We start from the raw sequence: 16,070 nt of genomic DNA on the forward strand, positions 1-16,070 counted from the left end.
ACACTTTTCCTCCTGCCTTAATATCTGGCCCTTCCTGGAATCAGACACTTAAAATAAACAATCTCTCTGTACAGCGCATAAGGCCCTCTCTCACTCCACACTGACATTCAGCAGACTGGGATCCTCAACACTGTGGAAACACACTGAATCATAGGGAATAATGTTACTTTTGCATGAAAACTGCAGTCTAAGGAACATTTCAAACATTATAGAATTAACATTAGAAAGATCACACACACTATTAAGTTGTTCCGGTTGTTCATCAAGTGTCCAGGTCCGAGTGGATCAATCCCACAATAACACTGAGATCCTCAAAGTAATTGCTTTAGATAATAATATTGTGCTACAGGAGTGGTCCTCAAATTATTTCTCCTGTGATCAAATCGGAATCTCTAAGTACCACATAGTCACAGCATTCACAGACAAAGAGCAACGTCATACTTTGATATAGATTTTAAGTAAATAACAAAATTTAGGATTTTGGTATTTTAAAATTGTATCAAGATAAGTTTTTACATTGTAAGGCCACATAATAATTTTTTATTTGTACTGACAAAAAGTACCAAATAGAACATTCAAAACAAAATAATGTCGCCTTTTCTAAGAGGAAGTGTTATTAAATTATATATTATATTTTATGTAGTGTATAAAGGTAAATGCATTTACATTTATAAACTGGTGTTCAAAAGTTTTTAGTTATTAAGATTTATGTTTTTAAAAAATAAGTTTATTCTGCTCACCAAGGCTGAAATTTTCAGATACATTTAAAAAAAAACTAATATTGTGAAATATTATTACATTTTGAAATAACTTTCTATTTGAATATATTTTAAAATGTAATTTACTTCTGTGATTCAACGCTGAATTTTCAGCATCCTTAATCCAGTCTTCAGTGTCACATGATCCTTCAGAAATCATTGAAGATATAATTTGAAATATTTGTTTTATTACTTTAACTCTGTTCAGATTCCATCCTCAGACTGGTCTGATATATAAATACCAAAGTGCTGTAAGCGCATTTACATTTCTATATGACATTCCTTTTTAAATATTATCTGTTTATTGTTATCTGCTGTATTTCCCAACTGATAATTATTAATTTTAAAATAAGCTAAGACTTGAAAGGTGTTGCTGCCATCTAGTGTTCATAAATGGAACATTCCCAAGATCATTTCCTATAAGATTTACATGTGAACACACTGTTTTCTGACACATTTTATTTATTTAAAAAAAAAAAACAAGACAAAAGCAAAGTCATAATTCTTCTATATCCCCAAAACCATCTGGACCAAACTCCCTCGCCTCTCGCATAGCATTAAAAAAAATATATAAAATTGTAGGAAACGAAACATGAGTAGTGACACTGTGGCTGTATTTATTGTATGTAAATGATGCCCCTGAGAACCAATCAAACAACATGGTTACCCATTATTTCCAGGCTTTGAAATCCATTATTGAGGTTAAAAGGGAGCCAAATATTCAAGACACGGCAGAATAGAAGGTGACAACACAGATTCAAACAGGGGCAGCACTAATTCATATACATTAGACAAAACCATGCAAAACAAAACCCTACCTGTCATTTACAACAACACAGTGTCCTCCCTCTTGCAATATCCCGTAAGACACGTGCAAGAAAAGGGAAGAAACATTTTACACTTATCTAACATCAGACGACAATTGCACAAATAAACCACCTCTGAACATCTCAGAATGGAGTTTTCTAATGGCATGTATGTTCACTAGCATTAAACGAGTCAGTTTCGGAGATGTTCAAAAGCAATGAAACAGAACTCTTAACGATGGCCAAATACATAAACAGAAGTGAGCAACAGGAACACTAAAGCTGCCATCAAAAATTTGTCTTGATTTGTTGATTGGATTTAACAGCATAATGTAAAGGTTTTTAGCATTGCTTTATGGATAAGCAAGACTGTTTTCAATCAGCTCAGGGCACAACACAACATGTTAACATGTGTCGATGCAAACCATGACCAGAATCCTTAAAAAAGAGGCGCGTGAAGGCAGGGATTGGTTAGCGCAAACACAGACAGAGAGGGGAAAAACATTTTCCACCCCAACTCTTTCAAACTCAGCAGTCCTACCAGATTATCTATTTGATCCAGATGGTTTTTTCTGCTTCCCTTTGAGGTGACAGCAAAAGGAAACAGATGAAATACATGTCATACATACAAAATTATGATAAAAATAAAGAGCATGAAAAATAGAGGTCTAGTCATTCCGACAGCCACCGGTCTGTTCCTGATACACCTCGATCACGTCCTCGTCTTCCATTCCCAGCTGAAAGACAGACAGAGACAAACACGGTCAGCAGGGTCATGACTGATTCCTCTTGTGTAGCTGAAAGGAAGTTTTCAGCGGTTGTGGTTATGGCCACCAGCTGGGCAATGCTGTTGTAATGCATCATCTGTCAAAAAATATTGTGTGTTTTGAGCTACTCTTAAAGTCCCCCTATTACGCTTTTTCAGAACCTTTCATGCAGTGTGTAATATGGCTGTTTGTGAATGTAAAAGTTTTGCAAAGTTTCAAAGGTCAAAGTGCACGATAAATAAAGTTATTGTCTCCCAAAAGAAAGAAACGATTCTGAACTGCCTCAAACGAGTCTAACTTCCTTCTCAAACCTAACAAATCTTGTAAGGTTTGTAACAAATTTGCATAAGGCCAGCCTAAGGTCTTCATTTGCTGCCATTGAAAAACATCTACTTTGACCCTCAAACGCTGTAGTTGTAGCAGATGCCTGGAAGAGTTTGGTTTGTGTTGTCGACATGTCGAGAATACACTGTTTTCTGCGCTGCAAAAGCAAATTCTCACACATGCTGTAAGCGGTCAACCACTCACAATAGACTGGGCCATCTGACCAATCAGAGCAGAGTACTCTCAGAAAGGAGGGGTTAAGAGAGACTGAATCCTTGATTGAACCGTTTCAGACACTGAGAGAAAAGAGGTGATGCTGCAATGTATATTATAAGAAAATTGTATGTTTTTTGCCTTTGGATGCATGTAAACCTATTGTAGGAAACCTGCAAAACAAAACTAGGATCAGAAAAGGCTTTATGTAAACATCTCAGTGAGGAAAGAACTATATTTCAAGACCCAGATATTATATCGGACACCAAAACAGCATTCCAAGTTTATCCTCATTGAAAATAAATCCTTATTTATTGAACCCCTTATATACCATGAACCCTGTCCATGTTGGCATCTGCATAATTTGGCTAGCTTCTACAAAGTGATGGATGATTTATGGCAAAAGTTTGATTGGATCTCTTTAACTTGTTGCAGTTTTACTCATAGAACTGTATAGTGTACCTCTTTGGGGGTCTGGTTGTCTGCAATTCTCTGTCCCTCAAAAAGAAACCTTAGAGAGTTCATGGGTACACCCTGCAAAAACAAAAAGCAAAACATACCATGTCAAAACAGGAAATTACACCTGCAATGAATAAACATTTTTTCTAATACATATCTAAATGTATACCAGCAAAAACAAACACTAGCCATGTATAGCTGCAGCATATTTTCCTGTCTACTGCAGTGCAGCTCTGATATAGACATACACTAGCGTGTATGTAAGATTTATTGGATGCAAGGATGCATTAAATTGATCAAAAGTAAAAGTAAAGACTTTTACAATGTTACAAAAGATTTCTACTTCAAATAAATGCTGTTCTTTTAAACGTTCTATTCATCAAAGAATCTTGAAAAAATGCAGCACACCTGTTTTCAACATTGATAATAATATGAAATGTTTTTTGTGCACAATTAGAGAAGGATCATGTGACAGTGAAGACTGATAATTCAGCTTTGTCATCATAGGAATTACATTTTTAAATATATTCAGATAAAATAGTTACTTTAAAATGTAATAATAGTTCACAATATTGCTGTTTCACTGTATTTTTGATCAAATAAATGTAGCCTTGGTTAGCAAAAGGGACTTCTTTTAAAATCCCCAACTTTTGAACAGTGTTGCAGATAGATTTTATAAATCCCTTATTTGGAAAAGAATTTGAGCAAATGTGTGCTAGTGATCACTGACCTGTCTCTGACTGTAGGATTCCTTCAGCTTCTTTAAATGTGTCGTCATCTTCACTTTGAAGTGAATTTCACTGTTGTCCTGAAAAACGAAATGATAAACTGATAAACGAAATGATAAATGATAAACGAAAGTAGCTTACTACTTTTCAGCACATGTCAGCTTGGACAGCACTGGGTTTAGATGACTTAATATGACCAAATAATGATCTGATAACCTGAATTGACTGAACTAGAAAGCACCTCTATTTACCTGACCAATCACTTTCAGTTTAATATATTCTCCATCCTTCTTCTCGCCTCCATCACTTGAGGGCTTGGTCTCCTGTTTAAGCAAAATGAGTCATTAGATTTTGCATGACATGTTGTTTTGTTGGGTTCAGTAAAACATTCCTTTGATATATTATACTATTACTAGTTCTGATTTTAATAGGTTATAATCGTGCAGAACAACATTGTCAGCCTGATGTAGTTTGTTTGCTCAGTATTTCATTAATATATGCAGTAAAGAAACTGTAATAAGCAGTGTTTTAACAGTAAACACACAGCTAGCCCTACTACAGTAAAGCATCACGGACTGATAATGCGCCCACATAACAAAAAACAACATGTCCAAATGTTTCACAACTTTTCCTGATTAACATTTCTAAAATGAATGAATAAACAATGACTCAAATGTTCAGCATGGTCCATCAGCTCAAGCCTATATGAACTTTGCTTTCAGGGCCCAGAGCAGCTAACTATAGCACCCAGGCTAAGTGAAAGATTTAAGAAAGAAATTCGCCTCTTTTTCAAGTTTACAAACAGAGTAAACGGGACTAATGTACGAAATTCCGGAACCAAAAACAGTATACGAGTTAAAACACTATAGCTGTTAATTCAGCAAGACTTTCCCATCCACAGTCAGTTAGCTAGCTATGGAAACATACAGGCTAAAAGATGGGCCCTCTTATTTTCATTTTCTACAAGTCCGTCTTTCTCTTCTGCTCTCCCAGACAAGTTCGATTTTACAACATAGGTTTAAACTCACCGTATCTGACATGATATTCCGCAATGTGCAGCCCTTCTTTGGATCAACACTGCTTGGTATAAATAATGAAGTAAAATGTGCAGTAATGTGAGGTTTTGCTACCAGCAGACTCACAACACAGCGCCGTTTACGTCATTGGAAAGGGGCGGGACTTCCTGTGGATCGTTGACCCAAACAGTGTTGCTTTTCTCATCGCGCTCTTTCTGATTGGTTCCATTCGCCCTCGAAGAGAATATTGTTGGATACTTCGGGGAAACGTGGGGGAGGCATGTACTGTGCCAAAGCAGAGAGATCTTATCCATTTTTACATTTTTACAAAAAGATAAAAAACACATAAACACCGTTAATCCACTAGACAACCATTTTTATTTTAGACTGTGCATATTCAACATTAACCAAAAATAATGAATACACAATATAAGCACATGGAGCTGGAAATCTTACAAATGAACAGTAAGGAGTTAGTGTTAAGTGCATAACATGTACACGTGGTCCTGTGAATTACAATGAAAAGAACATGAGAAAGATTCCTCCAGTTCAGACGGTAATGCACATGCGCACATTTCTATGGTAGTACTGCGCATGCTCACACTGTCCCCATGTGCACCTCGTGGTGGAGAGTGACTCCTTGTAGCGGAAGGCTCTCAATGTGGGGAGCGCATCCATAAACTTGATTTAGAGCAAAAAAAAAAATATTTCATAATGTTAGTGTTATTTGAAACTGCCGCCGGCTATGCCATATTCAAGGTAAGCATATTTATTATGTTGAGAAAATTGATATCGTGACTTTTTTTTCATTAGTAGTCATAGGTTTTGAGGTTTCTGTTAGCTAGCCGGCGTAGTTAGCAATGCAATTCAGAGTTTCGGAAAGTCTGAAGTTAAATATTCTAACTATTTTCGTGAATACATGTGCTATCTTTCTTTGTAACTCTATACACGACCAATTTGTAAAGCGAGGTCCGTAAGTTACGGTTCAGCGTGTGTCATGTGGCCTGCACTGCAGATTAGCCACGTTGTGTCCTTAGGACTCGCTCACTGGCTGTTCGTCGCGTTCAGACGATTTTCAAATCAACCAATAGTGCAAAACGTTAATGCACAACATTATAAATCACCGAAGAATGCTGTTGTACATGCATAAACGACTTTTAAGAAGCTATTTAGACTTTAAATGAGGCATGCCATCACTGGGGCAAGGGTCCACATGGTCTCTCGTGTAGAGAACTTTAGGGTTTGAGTCAATTTAAGCATCTCAATCGTGACTGAGAGATTGTGTGAGTACATTTTAATCATCAGTTGTGAGAAAAAACACTGTTCTGTTGTGCAGGTCCTGGATGAACAGAAACTCCAGCAGGTGGACAGCCTGTGGAAGGAGTTTGAAACACCAGAAAAAGCTAACAAAGTGTAAGTACTTTTGAGAATATAGAATTTTCCCATGTTGTTGTGTCACTGAAATGCCTGATGATAAAGTATTTATTTATGGCAGAACTACATGTCTTAACCATTCCCACTTTCATGGGAAACCTGGAAATATCAGGGAACTCTAAAATGGTAAAAAGGACTGGAAAAAGCTTGGGCATTAAAGGCACAGTTCACCCAAAAATGAAAATTGTCATTTACTCACCCTCAAGTTGTTCTAAACCTGTATGAGTTTCTTCTGTTGAACACAAAAGAAGATATTTTGAAGAATGTTTGTAATTAGACATTTGATGGCACCCATTGACTTGCATAATATTTTTTCTCCATACTATGGAAGGCAATGGGTGCCGTCATCTGTCTGGTTACCAACATTCTTCAAAATATCTGCTTTTGTGTTCAATTCAAACAGGTTTGGGGTCAACTTGAGGCTTGAGGGTCAGTAAATGATGACAATTTAAAATTTTGGGCGAACCATTGGACTATTAGTCTTAGACATTTTTGTAGTGAATATTTTTGATACGTTTAGATTAAGAGATTTTATTGGACAGCTAATTATAAATGTATTCAAAATCCTTATTAACCACAAATTGATAATCTCACTGCATTTTCTTGGTTGAAAGGGGGAAAAAAATCTGTTATCTCACGGTATCCCAGTCTTTGAAGGTTTCACACGTTTTTCTTGTGTGCGTTCAGTAACAACCTTTGTTTTGTTTTTCAGTGTAAAACTGAAGCACTTTGAGAAGTTCCAGGACACAACAGAAGCTCTTGCTGGTAACTATGCTGAACTGAAACATTGACACCTGTAGTCCTTAATAAGCTTTATTCATATATGCAAAGCAGTTTAAATGTCCATTAGCTGTGTGTCTATGATGTATCTGTATATCTGACTCAAGCATGAGGTTGTCAAACAGTAGTTCGTCACTACCACTGAGACCACAGATTTCCTTTTATTTATCTTAATCTAGTTATAAGATTGAAAATTAAAGGCAACCTAAAAATAGGAAAAGCTCTCATTAAAAATTCTTATTTTCTCATGTCAATATCAGCGGCCACGGCGATGGTGGAGGGGAAATTGGGGAAAAGTCTGAAAAAAGTTCTCAAGAAAATTGTGGCCAAAGAGGCTCACGAGCAGCTGGCGATCACTGATGCTAAACTAGGAGGAGTCATTAAGGTAAATGGTGGGTTTTCCAACTTTTTTGGGGGAAATGTGAGTACATTCCAGTGCAGTTTTAAATCAGCTTTGCTATATGCATTCCAAATGAAATCATGTTACTGATATTTGCCCTATGAAACACTACAAGCTGTGATGATGATGACCATTGAGTCATTTTGCTGAAAAATCATGAGGCATTTTTGTCACTACCTCATCTGAGCTTGTTTATACCTGGACAATTCATTTGGTAGTGCTAGGTTTATGGTTAAGCATCAGGTCTGGTAATGCAAAGATTGTAGGTTTCATTCCAGGAATTTCTAAAATGTGGTGCACTTTAAGCTTCATTAGAACAAAATAGTTGAGACTCTCTGCCGCCCCCTGCAGGAGAAGCTGAACCTGAGCTGTGTGCACAGCCCTGCTGTCGCTGAGCTCATGAGGGGCATCAGAAACCAGATGGAGGGGCTTATCACAGGTCTTCCTGCAAGAGAGCTCAGTGCCATGTCTCTTGGTTTGGCCCACAGGTTAGTTTGCATTTGAAAATCAATGATAAATCTCAATTTAAACCATTCTTTGTTCACGTCAATGATTATTTTTGCTGACCGACTTCTGTGAGGATATTAATCAGCATTCGTCACTACCACTGAGACTTTCTGAGCAGATATTTACATCAGTCTCAACATGCATGCTTTTGTACAGCAATTGACTGGTTTTTGTTTGATCTTTCTTCAGTCTTTCACGTTACAAGCTGAAGTTCAGCCCAGACAAGGTGGACACCATGATTGTTCAAGCCATTTGTAAGGAATACTTTTGTTTATATATTTGCACATACCTGAGCACATGTATAGATGGCAGTGCTTTAAACAGCTGTACCCCTGGTTCACTCTCTTACCTTGCCATATTCTGCAGCTCTGCTGGATGATCTGGATAAGGAGCTCAATAACTACATCATGCGCTGCAGGGAATGGTACGGCTGGCACTTCCCAGAGATTGGCAAGATCGTCACAGATAACCTGGTGTACTGCAAGACTGTCCGCAAGATTGGTTAGTACACACTCGAAAGCATTTGACGAGGATTTCTAGATTAAATCTTATAGATGCTCTTCCCTCAATTTCAGTTTTCCTTGTGAACAGTGATGTACACCGAGGTCTAAAAGTCATAGATTATATGTAGAATAACTTGGAAATAAACAGCTTATATAAACTTAAAATAAATTTAAATTCAAATTAAATGTTTTAGCTTTTTTTATTACATTTTTTATTAAATATTATCTGAATAAAATAAATATTTCAAATTAAGATTTCAAATGTTTAAAGTCGGCATGAAACGGAAGTTGCAATAGTTTTTCTTCCCTATTTTGACGTAAATATGAGTAAAATAGCTTCTCGATCAAGAACACGGGGTGGGATTTTGTCCATCTGTAATTGATTATATGGTTGTGGTTTGCTATTGGTCGATCTCATGTGAGTGACTGGTTAACCTGCCCTCACGCCAGTAAACATGTCAAGAGAAGTGATGTCGCTGCAAGAGGGAGCGGAAGTTATTTTGAATACAAATGTTTTGGGGGGAAAACCCACATGAATTTAAACATGATGTGGCTGAGAAAGTCCTTAATAATAAAAACTGCCCTATTCCATACAAAACAAGAATTGTTTATTTTGATATATTATGTATTATTCATATTTCCACCGTGTAGGTGATCGCACAAATGTGGCAACAACAGACTTGTCAGAGGTTATTCCAGAGGAGATTGAGGCAGAGGTTAAACTCGCTGCAGAGATCTCCATGGGAACGGAGGTGTCCGAGGAGGACATTGCCAACATCATGCACCTGTGCGACCAGGTTTGTTGAACAAAAAAAACAAGTTTAGTATGAATAGTTCTTTTAAATTAATTCTCATTCTTCAAGGAAACTCCTCACCTCTTGTGAATTTATGCGTTTCCCCCCTCAACCTCTAGGTGATAGAAATATCAGAGTATCGCACACAGCTGTATGATTATCTGAAGAATCGTATGATGGCAATTGCACCCAACCTGACAGTTATGGTGGGAGAATTAGTGGGAGCCCGTCTCATATCCCATGCAGGTGAGCACTATTTGGTCTGTAACATGATGCCATTGGTCACACAAGATGAAATGCTGAAGTAAACCTTTGACTCTTAACTAGACAGTTAAGAGGTTAAGTTACTTGTGAATAAACCTCTACACAGCGTCTAATATTACATGTTTCTTTTTAAACTTGATTTGTTTGTGACTCATCAGGATCCCTACTGAATTTGGCCAAGCACCCCGCGTCCACCGTACAGATTCTAGGGGCAGAGAAAGCTCTGTTCCGTGCTCTGAAAACCCGTCGGGATACGCCCAAATACGGTCTCATCTACCACGCCTCTCTGGTGGGGCAGACCACAGCCAAGAACAAGGGTAAAATCTCCAGAATGCTGGCCGCTAAAACGTCCCTTGCCATCCGTTACGACGCCCTGGGGGAAGACACCAATTCAGAGATGGGAATCGAAAACAGAGCCAAGCTGGAAGTCCGATTACGCTACTTGGAGGAGAAAGGGGTTAGTTGATACGGGATACATTTTATCTTTGATCATGTCACAAGCAGTGATGAGGATGACTTTATGTCACAGTCCTGAAAATACCATGTGGGTCATTAAGTCACTATCTCTTCTGAGCTTGGTTTTGTTTGCTCTTTATATGTAGTTATTTTATACAGCACTCTGCTAAAGTTTCAGTGGGAATATTTGCATTTGCAGTCAGAATGATAAATCCTTGATAATTAGTTGTCTATTTTCTGACCTAGATCAGACGCATCAGCGGGTCAGGCAAGGCTCTGGCAAGGGCTGATAAATATCAACACAAGAGGTGAGTTTTTCTTCATCCACATTGTTTTGGGTCAGTAAGAATTATTTTTATTTTTTTTATTTTTTTTGAAAGAAACATGCATTCAGCATGAAAGCTATAAATTGATAGTTGCTTTAAAGACGTTTGCGTTGTTACTAAAAATGTTATATTAAATAAATACTGTTTTTTTCCTTTCATCAAAGAATCCTAAAAAATTTATCACAGTTTCTACTTAAGCATTAACATTAAGAATAAGAAATGTTTCTTGAGCACCAAATCAGCATATTAGAATGATTTCTCAAGGATCAATTTACACTGAAGACTGGAATGGCTGTAAAAAAAAAAAACTTATCATGGGAATAAGTTGCAATTTAATATATATTAAGTTATTTCAAATTGCTTTAATATCAAGCCATATGACATGTTTTACTCTTATTTGATTAAAAAAAATCTTTAAATTTCTGCAGGGAATTTATACAGGCTTGTCATTATTTTAAATCCCTGTCACCTTAAATAGTTTGCTTTTTAATCACTGTTTTGTGGATTCACTCTCCGAACAATTTTGGCTGTTACAAATATTTAATGAGTACTTTTTTGACAGTTAATATTTTATAGTTTTTAAACTTATATTTATGGTATTAGTATAAAATATTTTATTCATTATCATTCTGCTTTAACCATCTGTAACTGATACTCAAAGAAAAAATAATTGCACTTTTTTTTGTATGACATTTAATCACCAGCCAAGCTTAAATTGTGACAGCCCTGGATTTAAGTCTCTTCTTTTTACTTCCTGCCAGTGATGTAAAGGTATACGACCCATCTGGTGACTCAACACTCCCCACCACCTCGAAGAAGAGGAAGATTGAAGAGGTAGAGGAGGGTGATGAGGAGGAGAAGCCCGTAGAGGCTAAAGCCAAGAAAGTGAAGCGGGAAGCCCCCGCAGAAGGTAAACATCCATACAGCAGAACGCTGAGCTGACTGGTTTTCTAGACACTTGTTAAATGCAGATGAACATAATGAATATTAATCACAGGAGAAGGAGAAGCAGAAACAGAGACACCAAAGAAGAAGAAGAAAAAGAAGAAAGCGGAGGAGACGGCTGCAGCCAGCCCAGCAGAGGTGAGGGGGTGGAGTGATAAATTCATCTGTGGTTAACGGTGCATTTAATTCTCTGAATCATTAATATTCCCACATGGAATTTTTTTTTAAAATTCAAGTTCAGCTTATCTACGGACTGAATTTTACTTATGATGTATGTTAAGTAGATCTTGCGGTTTCTTATTGCTGCATTTACTTTATAGATGCCAAAAAAGAAAAAGGAAAAGAAACGAGCAGCGGAAGAGGAGCCGAAGGAAGAGCTGGAAGAAGCAGCAGTCAGTCCAGTAGAAGAGGTAAGAGCTGTGATGACAAATACAATCATGTTATATTTTATAGTTCTGTAAGTCCTAAAACACCATTTTTCCCTTTACAGACAACAGAAAAGAAGAAAAAGAAGAAAAAGGTTAAAGAAGAGGATGAATAGATGAATGGGACTTCTTTTCCATGAACTTTGTTGTATATAAAATGACTTTTATAGAGTTTTGTCAATCATATGATGGTCACATCCCTTTTTTTGTGCCTGGCCCAGCTCACATTCAACAGGTCAAATGGACTGTTGTCTTTTCTTTTTCTTTTTAAGCAATTGATTATTTTTTTTTAATTATAGGACATTTTCTCTCCATATAGCTTGATTGAGAAAAGTTCCTAAGATTTATATGATTTAATGCTCCTTGTGTTGAATAGTACTGGATCATTCATTTCAGTTTGTCTTTTATAAGTGAATGTTTTTAGTTTAAAGTGAGAATAGGGTCACATAACAGAAATCTCAGTCAGGTTTGTCATGTAAAACTGAGTCATTTGTGTCTCAGGATTATTAAATACTGTTTCTAGCATGTGGTCTCTTTTTTTTTTTTTGAAACTTGTTTTGAACATTTTTAGAAAAATATTGGCCATTGAACTCAAAATCTGTAATACTGCACTTAACCCTCAAACCGTATTCACTTTACAGCCCTTAATCCTGTAATTGTGGACAAATGTGGGCACGGGGGTCTCAGGTGTGATCCAACAATTTTTTTTAAATAAATGATATATCACTATCTTCGATAAAATTAAAACTATCAATTTATGGTGTTTTTTTTTATTTGTGAGGTATTTTTGAATTTATTTAAATTAATAATACCATATTTTTTATTTAAAATATGCTTATTTTTATGTTATATTTAATATTTTTTTAACTTCAGTAAAAAACTTCATTTCATTAAATTCAGATAGCTAAAACTTAAAAAATGAGGTGACTTTTGTGACATCTGGTGTCTTATGTTGGTATAAAATTTACAAAAAAAGCAATAATCTCAATTATTTCAATAGTAAATATGGCTTTAGTACTCAATGGCTGCATATAGGCTAAACTCTATAAATCTGTTATAATAAATGTAAGTTTTTGACTTTATCACAAGTTAGAACTGTAATTTAAAATATATATATATATATCTGTGTTTGGTGAGACAATACAAAAATGCAAAATATGCTTAGACAGATATGACCAAATATGACCAAATATGACAAATAAGTAGTAGACCATTTATTCTATATTTTAAACAAAAAAACATTAAAAAAAAAATTAAAAAAAATGTATTGGTACAAAACTGGAAAGAATAAATTACTTTAGTGACACCTGGTGTCTTCTGTTGGTATAAAATTAACAAAAATAAATAAATAAATAAATAATATCAATAGCCACTAGATGGCTCTACTAAAGGGCTGCATGTAGGCTCTATAACTCTATAAAACACTGTTATTATGAATTTAACCACCAAGTTTTTGACTTTATCACGAGTTAAAATTGTAATAATATATATAATATATATCTTTGTTAGGTGAGACTGTACAAAGATACCAAAATATGCTTAGACAAATATGACCCATCAAATATGATGCTATAAGGAAAATACAAAGTAGTTGATCATTTATCATTTATTTTACACAAAAACATCAAATTTCAATAACTCAAAAAACTAATTGGTACCAAACAGGTAAGAATAAACAATAATAACTCAAAAAAGTAAGTGTTAGGTAAGAATAAACAGGTAAGAACAAACAATAATCATAGTTATAATGTGTTCATGCACTTGTGCGCATGTGTGTGTTTGTGTGTGCATGTGCACAGGTGATTTTAGAAAATAAAATTAAAATTCAGTCATTGGCTCATTCAATACTTTGTTTTTATGTGTGAGTGACTTTTTATTAAAAAAAAAACAAAAAACAGCTATGTTATTGGCTCATTGAATGCTTGCTTTGTGTGTGTGTCTGTGTGTTTGTGTGTGTTTGTGTGTGTGTGTGTATGTGTGTGTGAGTGTTTGCCACAATGAGATTGTTGTACAGGATCACCCCTTCATTTGTGTGTATGTATGATATGCATTGTGTTGGATCTAATGATTTTTTTTTTTGACAAAAAAAAAAAAAAGCTCTGAATTACAGTTTTTCCCATTCATTCCTATGGGTGCCCATTTTTGACCCAAATACGGGATTAAGGAGTTTTTTTTTTTCACCCATTTAACATTCTTGAATCGAGTCAATTTTTTTTGTGTGTGTTCAGGTGGCAAACTTAGGAAAAGTAGCCAAGTCTCGTACCGCTCAGATTAAGGAAAGTATTTTTAAAAAATTAATACAAATTATTTTGCCCACATTTGTCCAGATTACGGTTTTAGGGTTAACCTTTTTTATTTAAAAATATTTAGATTCAAATCCAAGGATGATCTCCTTCCCAAAGAGGAAAAAAGATGTTGCTTACAAATTTAGTGGAGATGAAACTCGAGACAATGAGGACATTTAGCCAAATCTTAGGATGGAGTATTTCATGTTTTGTGTGTGTTTTACATTCCACTGTGGTTCCTCCTCTTTCCTTGTTCCCGTAAGATCAGGCAAAGTCAAGAAACTTGGCCAAAATACAGCATAAATTTAGTCAGCCATCAGCGTGCTCTAGGTCTAATGAGCAGGAGATAGAGCAGCTATTTTGATTATCTGTCTAACATGAGAGGAGGTGACAGAATCTGAATATCTCCGAGCCAAGATGCAGTAAATCACAGTTCTTAAGGAGAAAGCAGTGCATTTTTAATATTCGTAGGCAAAAAGTTAAAGAACATGTGTGGCTCTCAAGATCTAGATCAGTGGTTCTCAACCTTTTGATTCATAGGCCCCACATTGTCCAAAGTCACCATGACTTTTCTAGTTGTTCATGATTTTCTGGATAAGGCTAATAAAAATATTTTATACTCTTATTTTTACCCTAAAAAATGCTTTAGAGCTCTGCATAGCTATAAACTGTATTCAAATAGTCATTATAGAAATGCCCATGGAGAATTTAAGACAATGGGAAATGTGTGCACTGTAGGAAATCCGTAAAATAACAGAAAAATTACTGGCAGCTCATTACCTGGAGATTATCTTTTTTTTTTTTTTTTATGGACAATGCAGAGTAAAATTCATAATACAGGTAAAACACCTGTAAAAAAATAAATATGGAAAAATTCTTCAAATTAAAAGTACATTGTGCTCTATTTTTACAGATTTTTTTGAGTGGAGTGAATTTTGTTTTGGTGTTTTTTAATAGTTTTATCTTATTTAAAAAAAAAAAAAAAAAAAAAAAAACTTAAGTCATCTTGAGGCCCCCTGACTGAGAACCGCTGATCGGAACTTGGCAAAATAAATTATATATGTATATATATATTTAAGATAAAAGAAATTGCCTTCCACTGTCAAATGCCTTTTTCCAGCAAATTTCTTAATTTGTAAATATTTGTTTGAACATTTGGTGAACAGAAATGGAATAATGAGTCCCTAAGGGGGGTCTATATTAAAAGTGGGAGCATCTGCTTTAATAACTGCAGTGCATATCATCCTCATAAACTGTAGCAGATTCACCCGTTCTTGCATGTGAGATGTACAGTACTCCACTCTTCCACCAAGGCACTTGCAAGTTCTCGAATACGTCTGGGAGACGGTTTGGCACTGCAAGGATGATCAGCTGTCCTTCCTGTCTCCCTGTAGGACTGTCTTAGGTGTCTTGCATTACGGACATTTCAGTTTATTGCTGTGTTCACATGCGCAGTCCTCATGGCTCCTGCAGCAGGTCTATGGCATGTTCACACAGGTGATCAGGGACCCTGGACCTCTTTCCCCTGGTGTTTTTCAGAGTCAGTAGGAAGGTCTCCTTAGTGTCCTAAGTTATTGGAACTGTGACTTTAATTATCTACCGCCTGGAAACTGTTACCCCCGGTTTCACAGACCAGGTTTAAGCCTATAGTCCCAGACTAAAATGCATGTTTAAGCTGTTTTAACTGAAAGTAACACACCTTAAAATAAGACACATCTTAAAACATGTCAGTGCCATTGTTTTGTCTCAAGATGCACACCAGTAATGTTTTTTTCTAAAGCATGTATATAAAAGTTATTGAAATGTCCTATTGAACTAAGGCCTAATCGTGGCTTAATCTAAACCCTGGTGAAACCAGACCTCAGTGTCTTAAGGACTGT

The 16,070-nt window shown here is 35.9% G+C and overlaps 2 protein-coding genes across 2 annotated transcripts; one reads left to right on the plus strand and one right to left on the minus strand.

Moving 5' to 3' along the window:
- Window positions 1-1,200: 1,200 nt before the first annotated feature.
- On the minus strand, window positions 1,201-5,233 carry sumo1 (small ubiquitin like modifier 1). Its single transcript, XM_084128964.1, has 5 exons — window positions 5,084-5,233; window positions 4,307-4,378; window positions 4,058-4,135; window positions 3,331-3,402; window positions 1,201-2,301 (listed from the first exon to the last, which is right to left on the minus strand). Exons 1-5 carry the CDS (start codon window positions 5,093-5,095, stop codon window positions 2,233-2,235), a joined length of 303 nt encoding a protein of 100 aa, XP_083985090.1. The 5' UTR covers window positions 5,096-5,233; the 3' UTR covers window positions 1,201-2,232.
- Window positions 5,234-5,674: 441 nt separating this feature from the next.
- nop58 (NOP58 ribonucleoprotein homolog (yeast)) lies at window positions 5,675-12,430 on the plus strand. The gene is made up of 15 exons (XM_084129405.1): window positions 5,675-5,830; window positions 6,408-6,484; window positions 7,218-7,270; window positions 7,546-7,670; window positions 8,037-8,173; window positions 8,382-8,446; window positions 8,559-8,693; window positions 9,347-9,492; window positions 9,609-9,735; window positions 9,912-10,210; window positions 10,456-10,517; window positions 11,297-11,445; window positions 11,533-11,618; window positions 11,801-11,890; window positions 11,971-12,430. Exons 1-15 carry the CDS (start codon window positions 5,786-5,788, stop codon window positions 12,019-12,021), a joined length of 1,647 nt encoding a protein of 548 aa, XP_083985531.1. The 5' UTR covers window positions 5,675-5,785; the 3' UTR covers window positions 12,022-12,430.
- Window positions 12,431-16,070: the final 3,640 nt, after the last annotated feature.

The sequence above is a fragment of the Abramis brama genome, assembly GCF_963993115.1.
Source record: "Abramis brama genome assembly, chromosome: 11".
NCBI lineage: Eukaryota > Metazoa > Chordata > Actinopteri > Cypriniformes > Leuciscidae > Abramis > Abramis brama.